Source organism: Myotis brandtii, unplaced genomic scaffold (assembly GCF_000412655.1).
Source record: "Myotis brandtii unplaced genomic scaffold, ASM41265v1 scaffold250, whole genome shotgun sequence".
In the NCBI taxonomy this organism is placed as follows: domain Eukaryota; kingdom Metazoa; phylum Chordata; class Mammalia; order Chiroptera; family Vespertilionidae; genus Myotis; species Myotis brandtii.
In genome coordinates, this window is record NW_005359478.1 from 33,695 (window position 1) to 49,391 (window position 15,697).

At 53.4% G+C, this 15,697-nt stretch overlaps 2 protein-coding genes across 8 annotated transcripts in view; one reads left to right on the forward strand and one right to left on the reverse strand.

Moving 5' to 3' along the window:
- Positions 1-3,792, forward strand: part of FAM63A (family with sequence similarity 63, member A) — a 10,020-nt gene extending 6,228 nt beyond the window's left edge. For both annotated transcript variants that reach the window (XM_005867344.2, XM_014540659.1), the window contains 6 exons: positions 72-230; positions 560-662; positions 1,003-1,145; positions 2,370-2,561; positions 2,887-3,036; positions 3,241-3,792. In XM_005867344.2, the coding sequence (XP_005867406.1) occupies positions 72-230; positions 560-662; positions 1,003-1,145; positions 2,370-2,561; positions 2,887-3,036; positions 3,241-3,321 (828 nt within the window). In that variant the 3' untranslated portion in view covers positions 3,322-3,792. The remainder of the gene's footprint in view (positions 1-71; positions 231-559; positions 663-1,002; positions 1,146-2,369; positions 2,562-2,886; positions 3,037-3,240) is intronic.
- Positions 3,793-4,569: 777 nt separating this feature from the next.
- ANXA9 (annexin A9) lies at positions 4,570-14,785 on the reverse strand. Of its 6 annotated transcripts, XM_005867346.2 has the most exons (15): positions 14,588-14,610; positions 14,202-14,276; positions 13,966-14,070; positions 13,407-13,492; positions 13,148-13,244; positions 12,250-12,344; positions 11,924-12,037; positions 11,392-11,482; positions 9,563-9,642; positions 9,318-9,377; positions 8,498-8,582; positions 8,265-8,360; positions 8,122-8,180; positions 5,016-5,138; positions 4,570-4,815 (listed from the first exon to the last, which is right to left on the reverse strand). In XM_005867346.2, the coding sequence occupies exons 4-15, from the start codon at positions 13,479-13,481 to the stop codon at positions 4,753-4,755; spliced, it is 1,038 nt and encodes a 345-aa protein (XP_005867408.1). In that variant the 5' UTR covers positions 13,482-13,492; positions 13,966-14,070; positions 14,202-14,276; positions 14,588-14,610; the 3' UTR covers positions 4,570-4,752. The 6 variants fall into 6 exon arrangements, with proteins under 6 accessions (XP_005867408.1, XP_014396146.1, XP_014396148.1 ...); XM_014540660.1 differs by lacking the exons at positions 13,966-14,070; positions 14,588-14,610 and adding an exon at positions 14,693-14,785 and having other exon boundaries at positions 12,250-12,361; positions 13,407-13,497; XM_014540662.1 differs by lacking the exon at positions 14,588-14,610 and having other exon boundaries at positions 13,407-13,497; positions 14,202-14,502.
- Between the last annotated feature and the right edge of the window lie 912 nt (positions 14,786-15,697).

Consider the following 15,697-nt stretch of genomic DNA (forward strand, 5'->3'; position numbering starts at 1 on the left):
TTAAAAAATCAATAAAGATATGCAATGTGCTAATTATTTAATATATCCATCGATTTCATTTCTACCCCCAGAATGTGGACGACGCAATGACCGTGCTGCCCAAACTGGCCACCGGTCTGGATGTCAATGTGCGATTCACAGGGGTCTCCGATTTTGAGTACACACCCGAGTGCAGTATCTTCGACCTCCTAGGGATCCCCCTGTACCACGGCTGGCTTGTCGATCCTCAGGTGAGGGTGAGGGGGCCCAGATGAGACTCTTGTCCAGCTCAAGCGACAGAGAAGCAGCGTTCTGTGGGCTGGGGGTTAGAGAGGTAGGGGTTAGGGATGTAGGGATTCGATTGGCTTTGGAGGGAATCCGGTTTAGAGGCAGGACCCAGTGGAGACTTCCTTGAACCTTAAACATTTTTGGTAAACATTCAAATACAAGCAAATCATAGGCAGTTATTGAGACGGCCAGGGTTTCAGGAACCTTTGGTCCTAGGGTTGCAGTCCATTTCCTTCCTAAAAAGATCTCAATTTTTTTTTTCTGTTATTACCCCACCCCACTGCCCATGCAGAGTCCTGAGGCTGTGAGTGCGGTTGGGAAACTGAGCTACAATCAGCTGGTGGAGAAGATCATCACCTGCAAGCACTCGAGCGACACCAACCTGGTGACAGAAGGTGAGCTCCCCCCTTCTCTCCTGTGGCTCTTATGTGGAGGGAAGGAAGGCACTTTGATTTATTGTTCATTGTCTATCTCCCCCGCCCACCCCCCACCAACCACATCCCACTAGAAAGGGAGTTTGGGGAACACATTAGTCCCCCTAGTACAGTTCCTGGCGGGCGCGAGGTGGCTGCTCAGCAACTGTTTGTTGAATGAATGACTGCAGCCAGGTTCCAGGCAAGAGATTTCAGAGGGTGGGCCCACCCCCAGGCCTTTGGACAGAGACTCTCTGGGTGACCCCCCCTTCTGTGGAGTTGGGATGTGAGCCAAGGCCCCGCCCCCGCTTCTTGTGCCCAGGCCTGATTGCCGAGCAGTTCCTGGAGACCACCGCGGCCCAGCTGACCTACCACGGGCTGTGCGAGCTCACCACGGCTGCCAAGGAGGGCGAGCTTAGCGTCTTTTTCCGGAACAACCACTTTAGCACCATGACTAAGCACAAGGTGACGGGGCGTTGGGAGGGGGGGAGGGCTGGAGTGCTGTTTGCTTCCTCATGCCTTTTCCTCCTGGGTCAGTGTTTCAGTCAGGACAGGGGAGATCAAGCGCTGATAACCAATGACTCCCACAGTCCCTGTGGTTCCCTGCAGCCAAGGTTTATTCCCCACTAATGCTGCGTGGCCGCTGCAGACACTCGCCTCATCTTCACTCTGGGTCTCAGGCTGACAAAAGAGTCCTTACCTGGGATGCAGGAGGGACACCACACACTGGCTTGTAGTGCTCCCACCTGGAAGTGTCGTTTCTGCTAACATCTCATTGGCCAGAGCAAACCATAATAATCCTGTCCCATTGGAAGGGACAGGAAGGGAATTTTTATTTTATTATTATTATTTTTAAAAATATATATTTTATTGATTTTTTACAGAGAGGAAGGGAGAGGGATAGAGAGTTAGAAACATCGATCAGCTGCCTCCTGCACACTCCCCACTGGGTATATGCCCGCAACCAAGGTACATGCCCTTGACCGGAATCGAACCTGGGACCCTTGAGTCCTCAGGCCAATGCTCTATCCACTGAGCCGAACCATTTAGGGCTATTATTATTATTTTTAATTTATTGATTTCAGAGAGGAAGGGAGAGGGAGAGACAGAGAGAAACATCACTGATGAGAGAGAATCATTGATCGGCTGCCTCCTGCACGCCCCCTACTAGGGATCGAGCCCGCAACCTGGGCATGTGCCCTTGGCCGAAATCGAACCTGGGACCCTTTAGTCCGCAGGCCGACGCTCTATCCATGAACCAAACCAGCTAGGGCAGGAAGGGAATTTTCCAACAGTACCAAAGTCTTCCCAAGTTAGAAATTGTTTTAGCTCTCTAGGAATTGAGTAGAAGAGGGAGAGGTCTTTGGTTCTCGAAGGATTTCCCCACACGGCCATCGGGTGAGCCCAGGGAACAGTGGGAAGCAGGGGAGGAAGCAGGGTCCCAGCTCTGAGGACTCCATGCCTGACCACAGGGACCGCCATTCTCTCACCCAGCTGACCGTCCACTCGGACGTCCCTTCCCTCTCCCCTCAGCCACTCATACTCATACAAGACCCGCAGCTCACACGGACATGTCCCAGCCGGCACCCCCATTGGCTCAAATGGTCTCCGGGCATCTCAGATGACGTGGGGCCGTCAACCGCCTCTAGCTCACCTGTCCTGCTAATCAGCTCTGTCTCTTCCTTGCAGAGCCACTTGTACTTGCTGGTCACCGACCAGGGCTTTCTGCAGGAGGAGCAGGTGGTGTGGGAGAGCCTGCACAACGTGGACGGGGACAGCTGCTTTTGTGACTCTGACTTTCACCTGAGTCATTCCCTGGGCAAGGGGCCTGGAGCAGAAGGTGGGAGCGGCTCCCCGGAAAAGCAGCGGCAGGTAGACCAGGTGTGCGGCGCTTTGGGGAAGGGCGCAGAGAGCACGTTCCCTTCAGAGACCTTTTTGCCCTCTGTGAGCTGCGTGCATCGCGTCATCTAGCGATGATCACATGACACCCCTGTCCCTTTCCTGTTACCCGGGGGCCATCTCCACGCTTGGTGGGTATTCTCTGGCACCACAGAGAATGTGCTTGGCTGTGTGGTATGCTCTGGAGGAGGAGGAACGAGAGAAATGGAAAGATGGAGGAAAAACTGGTTTGGGAACCTAAGCCTAGCCGGAATATCTCCCAGGCCGCAGCCCACCTCACAACCCTGCTCTCACCCCGTCTCTGCAGGACTACCTGATCGCCTTGTCCCTGCAGCAGCAGCAGCCACAAGGCACGTTGGGTCTCAGCGACTTGGAGCTGGCCCAGCAACTGCAGCAGGAGGAGTACCAACAGCAGCAAGGGGCCCAGCCGGTGCCAGCACGGGCCCCGTCGCCACAGGTGAGCCCGCTGTACCCTGTCCTTAGGGGTTGTTATTCTTCAAGGTTTCCCTGGGGGGCCCTTCTCCTGTCTGGCCCTCTCCCCTGGATCCCTTCCTCTCTTACTCTCCCCACTGCCCCTCCCCAGCCTGACCCCCTTCCATCTAGAATCTGTCCTCGTGCTCTGCCCAGGCGGATGGATGACCACTTGTTAAATCCCATACAGGGGAGAGGAGCCCCATCTGGACGCCCGGCGGGAGAGCGGCGGCGGCGGCCCAAGCCGGAGTCCGACTGTGTCCTCCTGTAGCGCTCGGTGCCCGGTGCCCGGTGCCAGGCTGTCCTGCCTCTCTGTCAGAGGCTGTGACTATTTGGGTTGCTCTCCCAGGTCACCCCCTGAGATATGCAGGGTAACTTATTTATGGACGGTTGGGGATCCGAGCGGGAAGGAAATGTCAAGGTCAGACTCGGCGACATCCTTGCTCACTCGCTGCGGCCTTCTCTTCCTCCCAATCACCCAGGGCAACAGTGGGACTGCTGGGGTGAGGATGTCTGATCCCCAACTCCCTCTTCCCAGAATATCACACTAATATGCAGACTCAGGCTCCAGGGTGAGGTCCCTGCCTGAAATGCATCTCCCCTACCTCCCCCGTGACTGGCGGGGTCCTTCTGGCTATCCCGCAAGTCCGTCTCCCTCTGTTTCAGGATTTGATTTGGGTTTCTATCTTCATTATTTGTAATGCCTTCCTAGGGGTTTGGAAATAAAAGTTGTCTCCTGAGATCTGTTGTTTGCCATACCCTGCAGCAACGGGGTCAAGTGGTGAAGTATTTGACCCAGTTGAGGAATGCAAAGGGGGAGGGGAGGTAGAGGTGTGAGGGGGTTGCCTGTCATATCTGAATGAGCCAGCAGGGGGAACCAGAGCCTGCTTTTCCCTTCGCTGTTTGTGTTCCTCTGTTTTTGCTAGGCCTTCTTTGGGAAATAGTCCTCTGATTTGGAGGTGGGTTTCCAAGTCCCCCTTTGGACAGAGGAATGTAGGGACTGTGCTCCCTGCTAACCCGAGAGACTTCCCAGGCAGGCAAGAGGCAGCTTGATCCTCAGCTTGCCTCCCAGTTTTGTACAGATGGTCCTTTGCTACCTCTGACCATTTCTGACCTTGTTCAGGTTCCTGTGTCTCAATTATTTTGCCTAAAATTTCCTGGGGAAGAGAGAATAATGGGGGCGGGGGGGGGAGTAGGGGGTGCGGAGGGGAGAGACAACCCTAAGGGAGGGGGGTTGTTGATAACTGCAGCTCTAAAGTCCAAAACAGGATTCCTGTTGAATAACCCAATGCACTTCAACTTCAAGGCCTCCTCCCAGCCCCATGTCCTGCTCCACCCAAACTTCAATCAGGGAACACAAACAAGAATGAAATTAGTTAAAAAAAAAAACTACCAGTGTGGGTGAGATGTTCTGCCCAAGGTATGGGAAGAAGGAGCAGGGCAGAAACTATCAAGGAGATCCCATTAACCCACACCTAAGACAGAACTAGGCGATGCAGGTGCAGCTACCACTTTGAGATGAGGACAATGAAGGGATTTAAAAGAAAACTTCGAGTTCCAGCCTCAACAAGAAGCTGGAACATGTAATGCTCAGTGAGGGGTTATCCTATTTGGAGGCTCCGCTGGTCTCCTGCAGGCTCCGCCAAACGTGGGGCTCTCAGATCCTTGAATGCCATGTGGGAGTGGAAGGGGGAGGGGGGTCTCAAAGGTCTTCGGCCCTGCACAGGGCTAGCAGGGCTAGTCGGCAGTCCCCTTTCACGGCATCCTGCAGACAAGAGAACTAAATGTTAGAAAGACCAACTACCACTGTGGCCCAGGACCCTGCCCCCTCTCTCGTGCTGGTACAGAACTTGTCTGGTGCCAGGAGCCTTACACTGAATTAACCCGAGACTCATGAATTCTCCAGGGCATATGCTCAGCTGTGTGCGGGGAGTGCAGCTGGGAAGAGAGGGGCAGAGCGCTCACCTGGAGGGAAGAGTAGAGGGACTTCCCAAATTTCCTTTTGAACTCAGCTCGGATGCTTAGAAGGTCAGTCTCACTTCTAGAGATAAGGATTCGCATCAGGGCTTGATAATTGGGCTCGGTTTCCTAGTAGGAGAAGAAGCAGAATGGGGAGGGGGATGGCAGTAAGATTCTCAAAGAATAGGGATTAGATGTCATGGTAAATTATTCTAGAAAGTGGAGGTGAGGTGAGCGTCAAGGGGAAAGAGAAGAGATTATCTAGGGCAGCGGTTCTCGACCTGTGGGTCGAGACCCCTTTGGGGGGGGAACGACCCTTTCACGCCTAAGACCCTTGGAAAACACATATATAATTACATATTGTTTTTGTGATTAATCACTATGCTCTAATTATGTTCAATTTGTAACAATGAAATTGGGGGTCACCACAACATGAGGAACTGTATTAAAGGGTCGCGGCATTAGGAAGGTTGGGAACCACTGGTCTAGGGGAAAAGTTATCTTTGTCCACCCTCATGGAAGATGGCCCAGCAGGAAAGATCAGGCTCCGGCAGAAGCTGGGGTACTATTCTTCCCTTCCACGTCTTTCCTGGCCAGGCCACTAGCTCAGAGCCTCGCTCCCCCAGAGCTCGGTCGGTCAGTCGTGGGCAGCTCCAAAGGCAGGCACTCAAAAGACATGAATTCTCCAGGGCATATGCTCAGCTGTGTGCGGGGAGTGCAGCGGGGAAGTGAGACTTGCTACCTGTAAAGACTTCCAGCATGAAAGCCAGGAAGACAGTTTTTAACTCCCAAGTGAGTGAGTGTCCCAGGAGGATACACCACCCTACCCCCAAGCCGAGGTGTTGGGGCTCTGACCGGGAACAGTCATGGGACTTCCGGTTCTGATCTGGGCCCACCAGGGCCATCTCCCTGCCCCATCTTTACACATCAGTTTCTCCTGGTTGGACCCCTGGGGTTCAGCATCCCTGTCTTCCTCCTCTACCTGCACCAGGCCTCCTGCTTTCTGGTTAAAGACGGTAATGGAGGGTCCCATTTAGAAATAATAGCGGTACAAACCATGACCAGGTCATGAATGGCAATTGATGATAATAAGTAATGTGCTATCACAAGAGATTGCAAAATAAACATTTTTGGTTGCAAAAGTCCTGTTTGTGTCACGAGCTGTGCACTGGTGCTGTCACCATGTGCTACCACCCTCCTTTTCAGAGTTTGCTCAGTCACTTGACTCCCATGATCCTTCCCAGAAGTGCCTGCAACCCACACTCATGCCATCCCCACAGATCTCTCATGAAGAAACAAAAGGAAGTGATGAAGTAAAAAGAAAATGCTATATTTCATTTGGACTCATTACCTGATTGGCAGTGGGCCTGACGGCTACTTTATTTTAATTTCATGTGTCATCAGTTTTGTGTCGTGATAAGGATTGTAATTGCTTCCCAGTATCCCTTCCTCCAACTCTTGTTACTCCAAAGGTGTAGAATTTGGGCAAGGGTCACTCATTAACTGAATATTCCCACTGGTATACAAGTACCCTCCACACCAAACCTATATTAAACATAAACCTAGTCTTGATACCTGAGAATGTACTTGGCATCTGATTGGCAAACTTTTTGGAAGTTTTCTGAAAAATTTATTCAGGAAAATGGGCCTATATTATTTTTTTGACTCTTCCTTCTAAGATAAATCTAGCATTTATATTCAAGAGTGTGAGTCCTGTAATCCAAATACATACAATTATTTACTGCTGGGATACAATTTGTTTTTATGACGCAAATGAGATAACCACAACTCTAGTGCTGACTCACTATAATAATACAGGCTTTATTGGGTAAGTATAATAATCCACTGTCAAAATGGTAATCTCTAGATGATAAAACAAGTGCTTATATGTACTGTCTTTGTTTTTTGTTGGTACTGTCTTTTGAATAGCTGTCAACAAGGCATGATGGTTTCTCAACCAGTGTACAAAAGGCTATTCCATTGGCCAAAATAATAACCATTTTTATATTCTTCACATTTTAGAGGATTTTTTTTTTTACTTATAGTTTGGGGGACCTGGCTCAATGAGCAAAATGATTAGATTCTGCTTATGAAATTACTCAAACCAAAGTCACCAATTTAATTATGAGTAATATAGAACAAAGTCTGACAGTGTGAACAAATGTGTTCCTGGTGCACTTACGGTGTGGTTTATAGTACAGGCACACCTTGGAGGTATTGTGGGTTTGGTTCCACACACCATACTAAAGCGAATATCACAATAAAGCCAGTCACACAAACTTTTTGGTTTCCCAGTTCATAGTAAAAATATGTTTGCACTATGTTGTAGCCTATTAAGTGTGCAATAGCATTATGTCTAATAAAGCAATGTATATACCTTAATTTTAATATACTTTACTACTTAAAAAGGCTAACCATCGTCTAAGTCTTTAGTGAGTTGTCATCTTTTTGCTGGTAGAGGGAGGGTGTTACCTCAATTTGTAAAAAACTCAATCTCTACACGTTCAATAAAACGAGGTGGGACTGTATAGACCAACACCTATGGGATAGACGAGGAGTTGACATGTGACAGTTCAATGTCCTACAGGACCATTATGTATTTTGTAAGGAGAATAGATGACTTAATAGCTGTGTGACCTTGGCAAGGTATTTAATCTCTCTGCTTCAGTTTCTCGTCTATAAAACAGGCATTAACTGAAATGAGGGCAATGTGTTCAACATAAGCCCTGGTGCACCGTGGACGCCTAAGCAATGCTGGTTCTTGTCATATTCTTGCTGGTGTCATAACCATCACCATTCTGGCAAGAACTAAAACTGGACAAGGCACTGTCCTCCAGCACAAATCCATATCGATATGTGGCCACCTGGACGTGAATCGGGCCAAAATGTTAGCTTGAGTGCCCTTAAGTCAACTAACTTAGCTCTAACCACAGCTCACGCCTCTACTCTTGGCAGGACAGTTTGTAAACCTGAGAGCTGCTATAAGTTTATAAAGTAAATAGGAAATGGTTGCATTAGCAGCAGCAACGTGAAACTTCCTCTCTCTTGCCCAGGAAGTGTCTCCCCCAGCTTTTGTCCCCAAGGCAGAAGGGAAAAGGAGTGTCCCTCTTACCTGAAGGGCTTGGTGAAGTTTATGGGCAAAGTACAGCGCTGTGTTCCTGATCACCGAGGCTGGAAGCAAAGAGGGAGAGATGGAGAGAGGTAGCCCCAGTTCCAGGGGGACCCCCGACCCACGTGGCCTGAGCAGGCCCCTACCTAGGCTGAGCAGAGCCCTCTGGGCATCTCCATGGAAACGGTTCCGGACGGTGTGCTCCAACTCATGCCCGGTGCGCCGCTGGTACTGATCAAACACTTGTGGTGTGAGGAGGAGGTGGTTAGAAAGATAAATGCGGGGGCTGATTATCACAGAGAAGGATGAGCTTCCTCACCTTCCTCAGGCAAAACTCATCATTAGAGCAAGTGGGGGAGGCAAGAGGGCTCATGTGTACCTCGGACGAGGTGTTCAGGGTTTCTCTGGGTGAGGATAAGGACCCATGTTCCTTCTGTGCTGGGTCCTTCAGCCTGCTTCAATGCCTGGGAGTGGGGAGTAAATTAGGATCGTTGGTTGGGGGCTGCAGAGCCATGGTTACAATGTTCCCAGAATCCATCACAATGATGGTGGAAATGGGATAAGGGTGAAAAATTATATATATATGGGGGTGGGGGGGAAGGCCAGGGTGGCTCAGTAGTTGAGCATTGACCTATGAACCAGGAGGTCACAATTTGATTCCCGGTCAGGGCACATGCCCAGGTTGCGGGCTCGATCTTCAGTGTGGGGCGTGCAGGAGGCAGCCAATCAATGATTCTCTCATCATTGATGTTTCTCTCCCTTTCTCTCTCTCTCTCTCTCTCTCTCTCTCTCTCTCTCTCTCTCCCTTCCTCTCTAAAATCAATAAAAATATATTAAAAAAGGGGGGGAGGTAAGACTACAAGAGGGGTTCTGCCCTCACAGCTCCATCCCCCCATTTTGGGAAATTCTGGCACTGAAGGAATGAAATAATCCCCCAGGGAGAGTCTGGGCAGGGACCCCCAGCCCAAATGCCAATGGGAGTTGATGAGCTCACTTCCTGTGAGGTCAGGAATCAGAGGTTAGATGAGTGAAAGGTTTCAGATGTGACACCACCTGACACCCCATGCCCCCATCACGCTCCTTCCCCAAGGCAAGGACAGGCTTGTAGGACAACTGGGTCCATGGGTTGCTGGCTCTAAGGAATGATAGAGGAGGTGTCTTAGGTGCATGACTGTGCCAGCTCCTCAGCCCCTGCTCACCTGGACGTCCTGTTCTGCCAAGTTATAGTCAATGATTTCGGAGTAGCTCTCGCGGCCCCCCTAGGAGGAGAAACTCTCTCAGGAGGACTCTATGAGGGGCAGCTTTTCATCTCCAGGTCAACAATCCAGACCTAGTCCCCCCACAAAGCCCTCTCTTGTCCATTACATCAAAACAATGCTCCGCACTCTGTCCCACCTCCCCCAGATGGTGTAACTCTCTTTCGATGCAAGTCAGTCCTCCTCACCTTGGCCAGGGCCAGGAGCAGGTCCTGCAAGGTGCCACTGGTCTCGGATTTGATGTCCTCCTCTGCCTCCACCTGGAAATCTGGGGTGGGGTCAGGAGCTCTCTGAATCCTCCTGGTTTTCCCCAAGGTGCATGCCTCTAGGACCTGTCGAATGTCTGGCCACTGTGCCCTGCCAACCCTGCTACGTCCTGCTTGCAGTAGCTCAATGGCTGCTAGTCCCCAGGATGGAAGGCAGAAGCACCATCGTGGCCACCCTGAAAGCATCCCTAAGCTGTGAGCGCCCAGGTGCTGTGGGATCACGCACTGTGGCATGGCTTCACCTGCAGGTGCCAACCTTCTGCGGGCAGGAGGCACCTGTTACTCCAGTGGTCGCCAGGCAGTGAAGAGGAGATAAGGAAACCCATGTGATGAGGCAAGAGGGCGAGGGCCTGGCCCCGCATTGGAGGTTAGGAAAGTGAAGTGAGAGGTAGGATATTACAAAAGGAAACGAACAGGAAAGAGAGAAAAGAGAAAAACAGAAGCAACAGGGGAGAGAGGTAGGAGAAGGATTAAGACAGGGGTCCTCAAACTTTTTAAACAGGGGGCCAGTTCACTGTCCCTCAGACCGTTGGAGGGCCGGACTATAGTTTAAAAAAAAAACTATGAACAAATTCCTATGCACACTGCACATATCTTATTTTGAAGTAAGAAAACAAAACGGGAACAAATACAATATTTGTATTTGCATGTGGCCCGCGGGCCGTAGTTTGAGGACCCCTGGATTAAGAGATAGGCCAAGCCCAGCCGATGTGGCTCAGGGGTTGAGCATCAGCCTATGAACCAGGAGGTCACGGTTTGATTCCTGGTCAGGGCACATGCCCGGGTTGCAGGCTCAGCCCCCAGTAGAGGGCATTCAGGAGGCAGCTGATTGATGGTTCTCTCTCATCATTGGTGTTTCTGTCTCTTTCTCCCTCTTCTTCTCTGAAATCAATATACAGTGGGGCCTTGACTTACGAGTGTCTTGACTAACGAGTTTTTCGAGATACGAGCCGTCTCTCAGCCGATTTTTTGCTTTGAGTTGCGAGCTAAAATTCGGGTTACGAGCCAGCTTCAGATACCCCACCGCTAGTTGGTGCAGCGAATGTCACAGTGAACGCCACAACATCAGCCCAGCATCACGTGTCTCACTCGTTCACTGTTGATTTGACATACGAGTAATTTGAGTTACGAGCTCCTTCACGGAACGAATTAAACTCGTAAGTCAAGGCCCCACTGTATATATATTAAAGGGAGAGATAGGCTAAGACTGGATGTCCAAGGAAAATCGGGGAAAGAAAAAAAGTGGGTAGTGGCTGAGATGAGGATGCGAAGGAGCTAGGTCCCAATTAGTGGGTGAGGCATGTGGCAGCCAAGCGAGGCCAGCAGCCAGGAGCCGAGAGGGGACACCCATGATTTAGAGAGCAGGCCCCCACCTTCCCCCCTGGCTGCAGCAGGTGCAATTTGGCCTGGGCCGTGGTGTGATGGCGGAATGAGCAGGGGCCGTGAAGATGACACAGCTACCCTAGGGACGGTCATCGTGCCCAATGCTGCCATTACCGTGGAATCTGCCCTGGAGCCCCAGACTAAGATGGTTCGTCACTGCCTCTTTCTTTACTGATCACATCTGGCTGTCTCCTGGGGAGACGGGTCCCTGGGTGGGGGCAGCAGGGAGGAGAGAGCCCCAGGTAACAGGACTTGGGCAGACAGGCTCCCTGAGGGCTCGCCCGCCCGCCCGGACAGAGGGCAGGGAAGGCGAGGACGGTCCTCGGCTCCGTTTCCAGCTCCTGCAACTCCCTCCCTCGTGCTCTTACCATGTTTGTAGGCTGCCAGGCACTCCTGCAGCTGGGGTGGGGTGCGAGTAGCAAGGATTTCCACCCCCACATCCTCAGCAGCACCCGAGTCCTACGAGAAATTGGGAGGCCGCTCTGAGACTGGGCCACGTCCCTAGGATGGCAGAGAGCAGATGCTGACCGCCTGTCCCCCTAAGGCAGCGGTTCTCAACCTGTGGGTTGCGACCCCTTTGGCGGTCGAACGACCCTTTCACAGGGGTCGCCTAAGACCAATCTGCGTATCAGATATTGACATGACGATTCATAACAGTAGCAACATTACAGTTAGGAAGTAGCAACGAAAATAATTGTATGGTTGGGTCACAACATGAGGAATTGTATTTAAAGGGCCGGAAGGTTGAGAACCACTGTCCTAAGGTCAGGGCGGGATGGTCAAAGGGGGCCTCTGCCGAGCCTGCTCCTCTGGAGTGGGCAAAGGCGGGTCAGGCAGCCTTCTCCTTCCCTCCGGGTGACCTCACTGCCCAGACCCCCATCAGGCCTCCCGTCCTGGTACCTTCAGGGCTGTCCTCAGTTCCCGAGCATCCAAACGGGCTGCCGGCTGCAGCAGAGCCACCACAATCCCCTCGAGGTGGCCGGAGAGCGCTGCCTGCAGGGACTTCAGCAGGTCCTGCACGTGGCCCCGTGGCAGAGGCGCGGCATGAGGGGAGGCCCCAGACGTGTGGGGAGGTTTGGGAATATTTGGCTGGTTTTTATCTCAGGCCTGAAGCACCACCCCCCATTTAACCAGGGGGCCGGGGCCGGCCTGCTCCTGCTGGACCCCAAGTCTTCAGGGACTTCTCACCCCAGTGCACTGCCCCTGGGAAGCCCCGGTGGCCTCACCTGTTGGGTGCGCTCCTGGAAAGCTTGAGCGATGAGCTGCCTCTGCTCTCGGCTCCGATTGGTCAGCACATCCACAATGGCGGTGCGGTCCACCCCTGAGCCAAGATAAGGGCTGGGAAGACCCCAAGCAGGGTCTTTACAGGGTTGGGGGCCCCTCACTCCTCAGGCTTGAAGCCTCCCGAGGAGGACAGGACAAGATCCCAGAAAGGGCTGGAAGGACAGGGGCAGGGGTCCCATCACCCCCACTTCCATTTGGTTTCAAAAGAAGATGCAGCCAGGCCGGTGTGGCTCAGTGGTTGAGCATCGACCCGGGAACCAAGAGGCTGCCAGTTGGATTCCTGGTCAGGGCACATGTGAGCTGGATCCTCTAGGGGGGCCGGGGCGGGAGGGGGCATGCAGGAGGCAGCCGATCAATGTTTCTCTCTCACACTGATGGGTCTGTTTCCCTCCCCCTCTCCCTTCCTTTCTCTCTTTAAAAATAAAATTCAATACAAACATTTAAAACAGAAAATGCAAATGAGATGCCAAGTGGCATGCAAATCCTACCCAAATTTAGGCAAAGGTGGCCTGTGTGGTGGGGGAAAAAAGTGGCTTTTGGGGATCAGCCGAGTTGGATTAGGGTTCAAGCTCTGCCATTATGAGCTGTGAGACCTTGGGGAGGCGCCCTCACCTCCCTGAGCCCCAGTTTCCTCATCCGTCCGATGGAAAGAATAAGACAGCTCACAGGGTGTTGTGAGAACGGCGATGACACACCTACCGTGGTACTTGACATACAGGAATTAAGGCATTCCACAAACGTCTATTGAGTTCGTCAGTTCCTCCCTCCGCGCTCTGTCCCGGTCTGCAGACTGGCTTCCAAGAGCGGAACCCCCCCAAGTGCAGGGGGAAAGGGGCTCACCTTGGCCTGTGATGGCCCTCAGCAGCCGCTGCACGTCCTTGTCCACACTGAAGCTCAGGAAGGTCCTGAGGGTGCCCAGGGTCCCCCACGCTGCCGTCTTAAGAGCAAGGAGGCATCACAGGGCTGCCCAGGGCCTCCCCCGAGCCCCAGCCTGACCCTTGGCCTGGCCTCGGGGCCTGTTCTGTTTCCCTGTCCCCACCCCCCTCACACCTGGAGTTGATCAAGTAAAAATGGTTCCTACAGGCCTGGCAGCCCCTACCTTGTTGGCAAGGCCCAGGTAGCTGAGGATCTCCTGGGTCAGGGAGAGCCCCATCTTCTCGCTGGTCACAGACATGGCGCCACTGGCTGCCCTGGGGAACAGTACCCAACTGAGGGGCACTTCCGGCCCCTCTGGGCCTCTTTAGGGCCCCCCCCCCCCGGCCCTGAAACCTGGGCTCCCGTTGCCGACCCCTTTTCCTTGTTGCAGAAAAAGAGAATCTTAACCTGCTCGGCAGGTTTGGGAGCCCGAGTGGAAGGGTGCGAGGGGAGCCCCCACCTTCGCCATCTCTCTCTCACCCTCCTCCAGGAAGCGAGAGTTGATCAGGGATGCTGCCAGAACTGGCACCAAACGAGCCCTCAACCCTCCCTGCCTCCAGGGCTGGTCCCCCGGCTCCCAGCCCTTGGCCTGAGGTGGATGACCGACCCCCTTCTGAGGTCCAAGGCCCCTGGCCTCCGTGGCCCTGCTGGGTGTTCCTGGGGCAGTGAGCAAGTATGTAGGGTGGGAGCTAACTTCTAAGAGCAGCAGTCCCGCCTCGGCCCCAGCCCACCCAGCTGCCTACCTGGTGTCTGCCTTTCACCCTCCGAGTCCCCAGCTGGGGTATCTAGACCAGCAGGTGCACTTTCTGAACTGATGGGTGTTTGTGTTCTCGTGGGTACATGGGTGCCTGGACCAGGGAGCAGGTACTCATGTCGGAAAGGAAAACCCATTTCTCCCTCCCCCAAGAGATCCGCAGGCCCCTTCTCCACACACCCCCCCTCCCACCCCCCAGCCAGGGGGCCCAGGCCCAGTGCTTACCCAGAGGTGCTGGGGGTGAGCAGGTGTCGTCACAGCCTGGTGCTGTGCCCGTGTGGGCACCAGCTCCTGTGTGGCCTGGTAGAGGAGAGGGGGGTGTGTACAGTCAGCTGGAGCAGCCAGTCAGATGACCTCTCTAGCCGACCAGCCCAGCTGTTGTCTCGGGCCCTGGCCCCTCCCAACCGTGGGAGAGGACCAGGCCGTCCTGGGTCCCACAAGCAACGCCTCCCGCCCGAGCATCTCTCCTCCCAGACACCCGGCCTCAGGCCGCGCGTGAGAACCCTGCTCGGCCTCAGTAGCTCAGCCCGACACAGGAGGCTTTGTGCACGGCTTCCCCAGTGGGGCCAGGTGGGACCATCGCGGCCCAGCCTCCAAGCCCAGCCTCTGACCTGGCTCTCTGCCTCTGCCTCTGGCTCTGGCTCCCTGGGGGGGCAGGTCAGACAGGCTCCAGGCTGATTTCAGGCCGATAGAGAAAAACCTGTTGGGGCACATACCAGCAAGGCACCCCAGCCTTCACCGCAGAGGGGGTCCCAGCCCAGAAACTCCCTTGACTGCTGCCTCATTAGGGTCAGCCAGCCGGGACGGGCAGGGCCCGCGGACCGCTTCTATCTGTGGGGAAGGAAGGGCACAGGTATTTGGGGGTGGGAGCGGATCGGCAGAGTCAAGAGAGAAAAATGCAAAGGGTGTTCCCTCTGGACAGAGAAGTGCCAGGCTCCCGCAGGGCAACAGGGAGATAAGGGAGGCTCCCTGGGTCCCTGTTTCTTAGATTCCTTCCACTGCCTTTCGGCTGCCAGGACTGTTTGAGCTGCCGGTGATGCGGCCTCAGCCGCTGGCTTCGTGCTGCTGTCTGTGCACAGAGCAGCAGGTGAACAGTCTTGGGGAGGAGCGTCCGGGGCCCCAGAGCAGGCAGTTACTCGAACCTCAGCCAGCTCCCCAGGGCCTGGGAGCAGTCTCCTCCCGCCTCCCTAGAGGGGTCAAGTGGGGGCTGGGCACCGAAGCCAGAGCGCTGTCTCCATTCCTCGGCCACTGTTCCAACCCGGGAGGCCCCTCCCTGGTTTTTCTACATAAGGAGGTGCCTGCAGCTCGTCCACAGATCAGAGCAGGGAGGGAGATTTCCACGGGGCAATCACTGCTCCTTACTCTTCTCTCCTGTTAAAGTGAAAAAAACAGGCACTGGTTTTTGCTGGAGAACGTGGGTTCAGGCCCCAGCTCTGCACTGGGGCTCCCGAGAAGCTTTCTGGGAGGATTATAAATGAGGTGAGATATGTGATGGCCTCTGACAGAGAAAAGTGTCTTGTTCGTTAGGGTTGCCGGACTTAGTAAATAAAAATGCAAGACACCCAGTTAAATTAGAATTTCAGACCAACAACATGTAATTTGTTGGTATGAAGTATGACCCAAATATGTCATGGGATATACTTATGCTAACACATTTTTTGTTGTTTGTCTGAAATTGTAATGTAACTGAGCAGCCCGTATTTTACCTGCCAATCTGAAAA

What these genes read in the sequence shown, in the direction of transcription:
- ANXA9 (XM_014540660.1), bottom strand. Translation starts at nt 14,761, where the DNA reads ATGAGGCAGCAGTCAAGGGAGTTTCTGGGCTGGGACCCCCTCTGCGGT. An exon ending in AAGGCTGGGGTGCCTTGCTG is followed by an intron (nt 14,277 to 14,692) that starts GTATGTGCCCCA and finishes CTCCTCTACCAG; the next exon opens with GCCACACAGGAGCTGGTGCC. An exon ending in TGCTCCTGGCCCTGGCCAAG is followed by an intron (nt 9,378 to 9,562) that starts GTGAGGAGGACT and finishes TTCTCCTCCTAG; the next exon opens with GGGGGCCGCGAGAGCTACTC.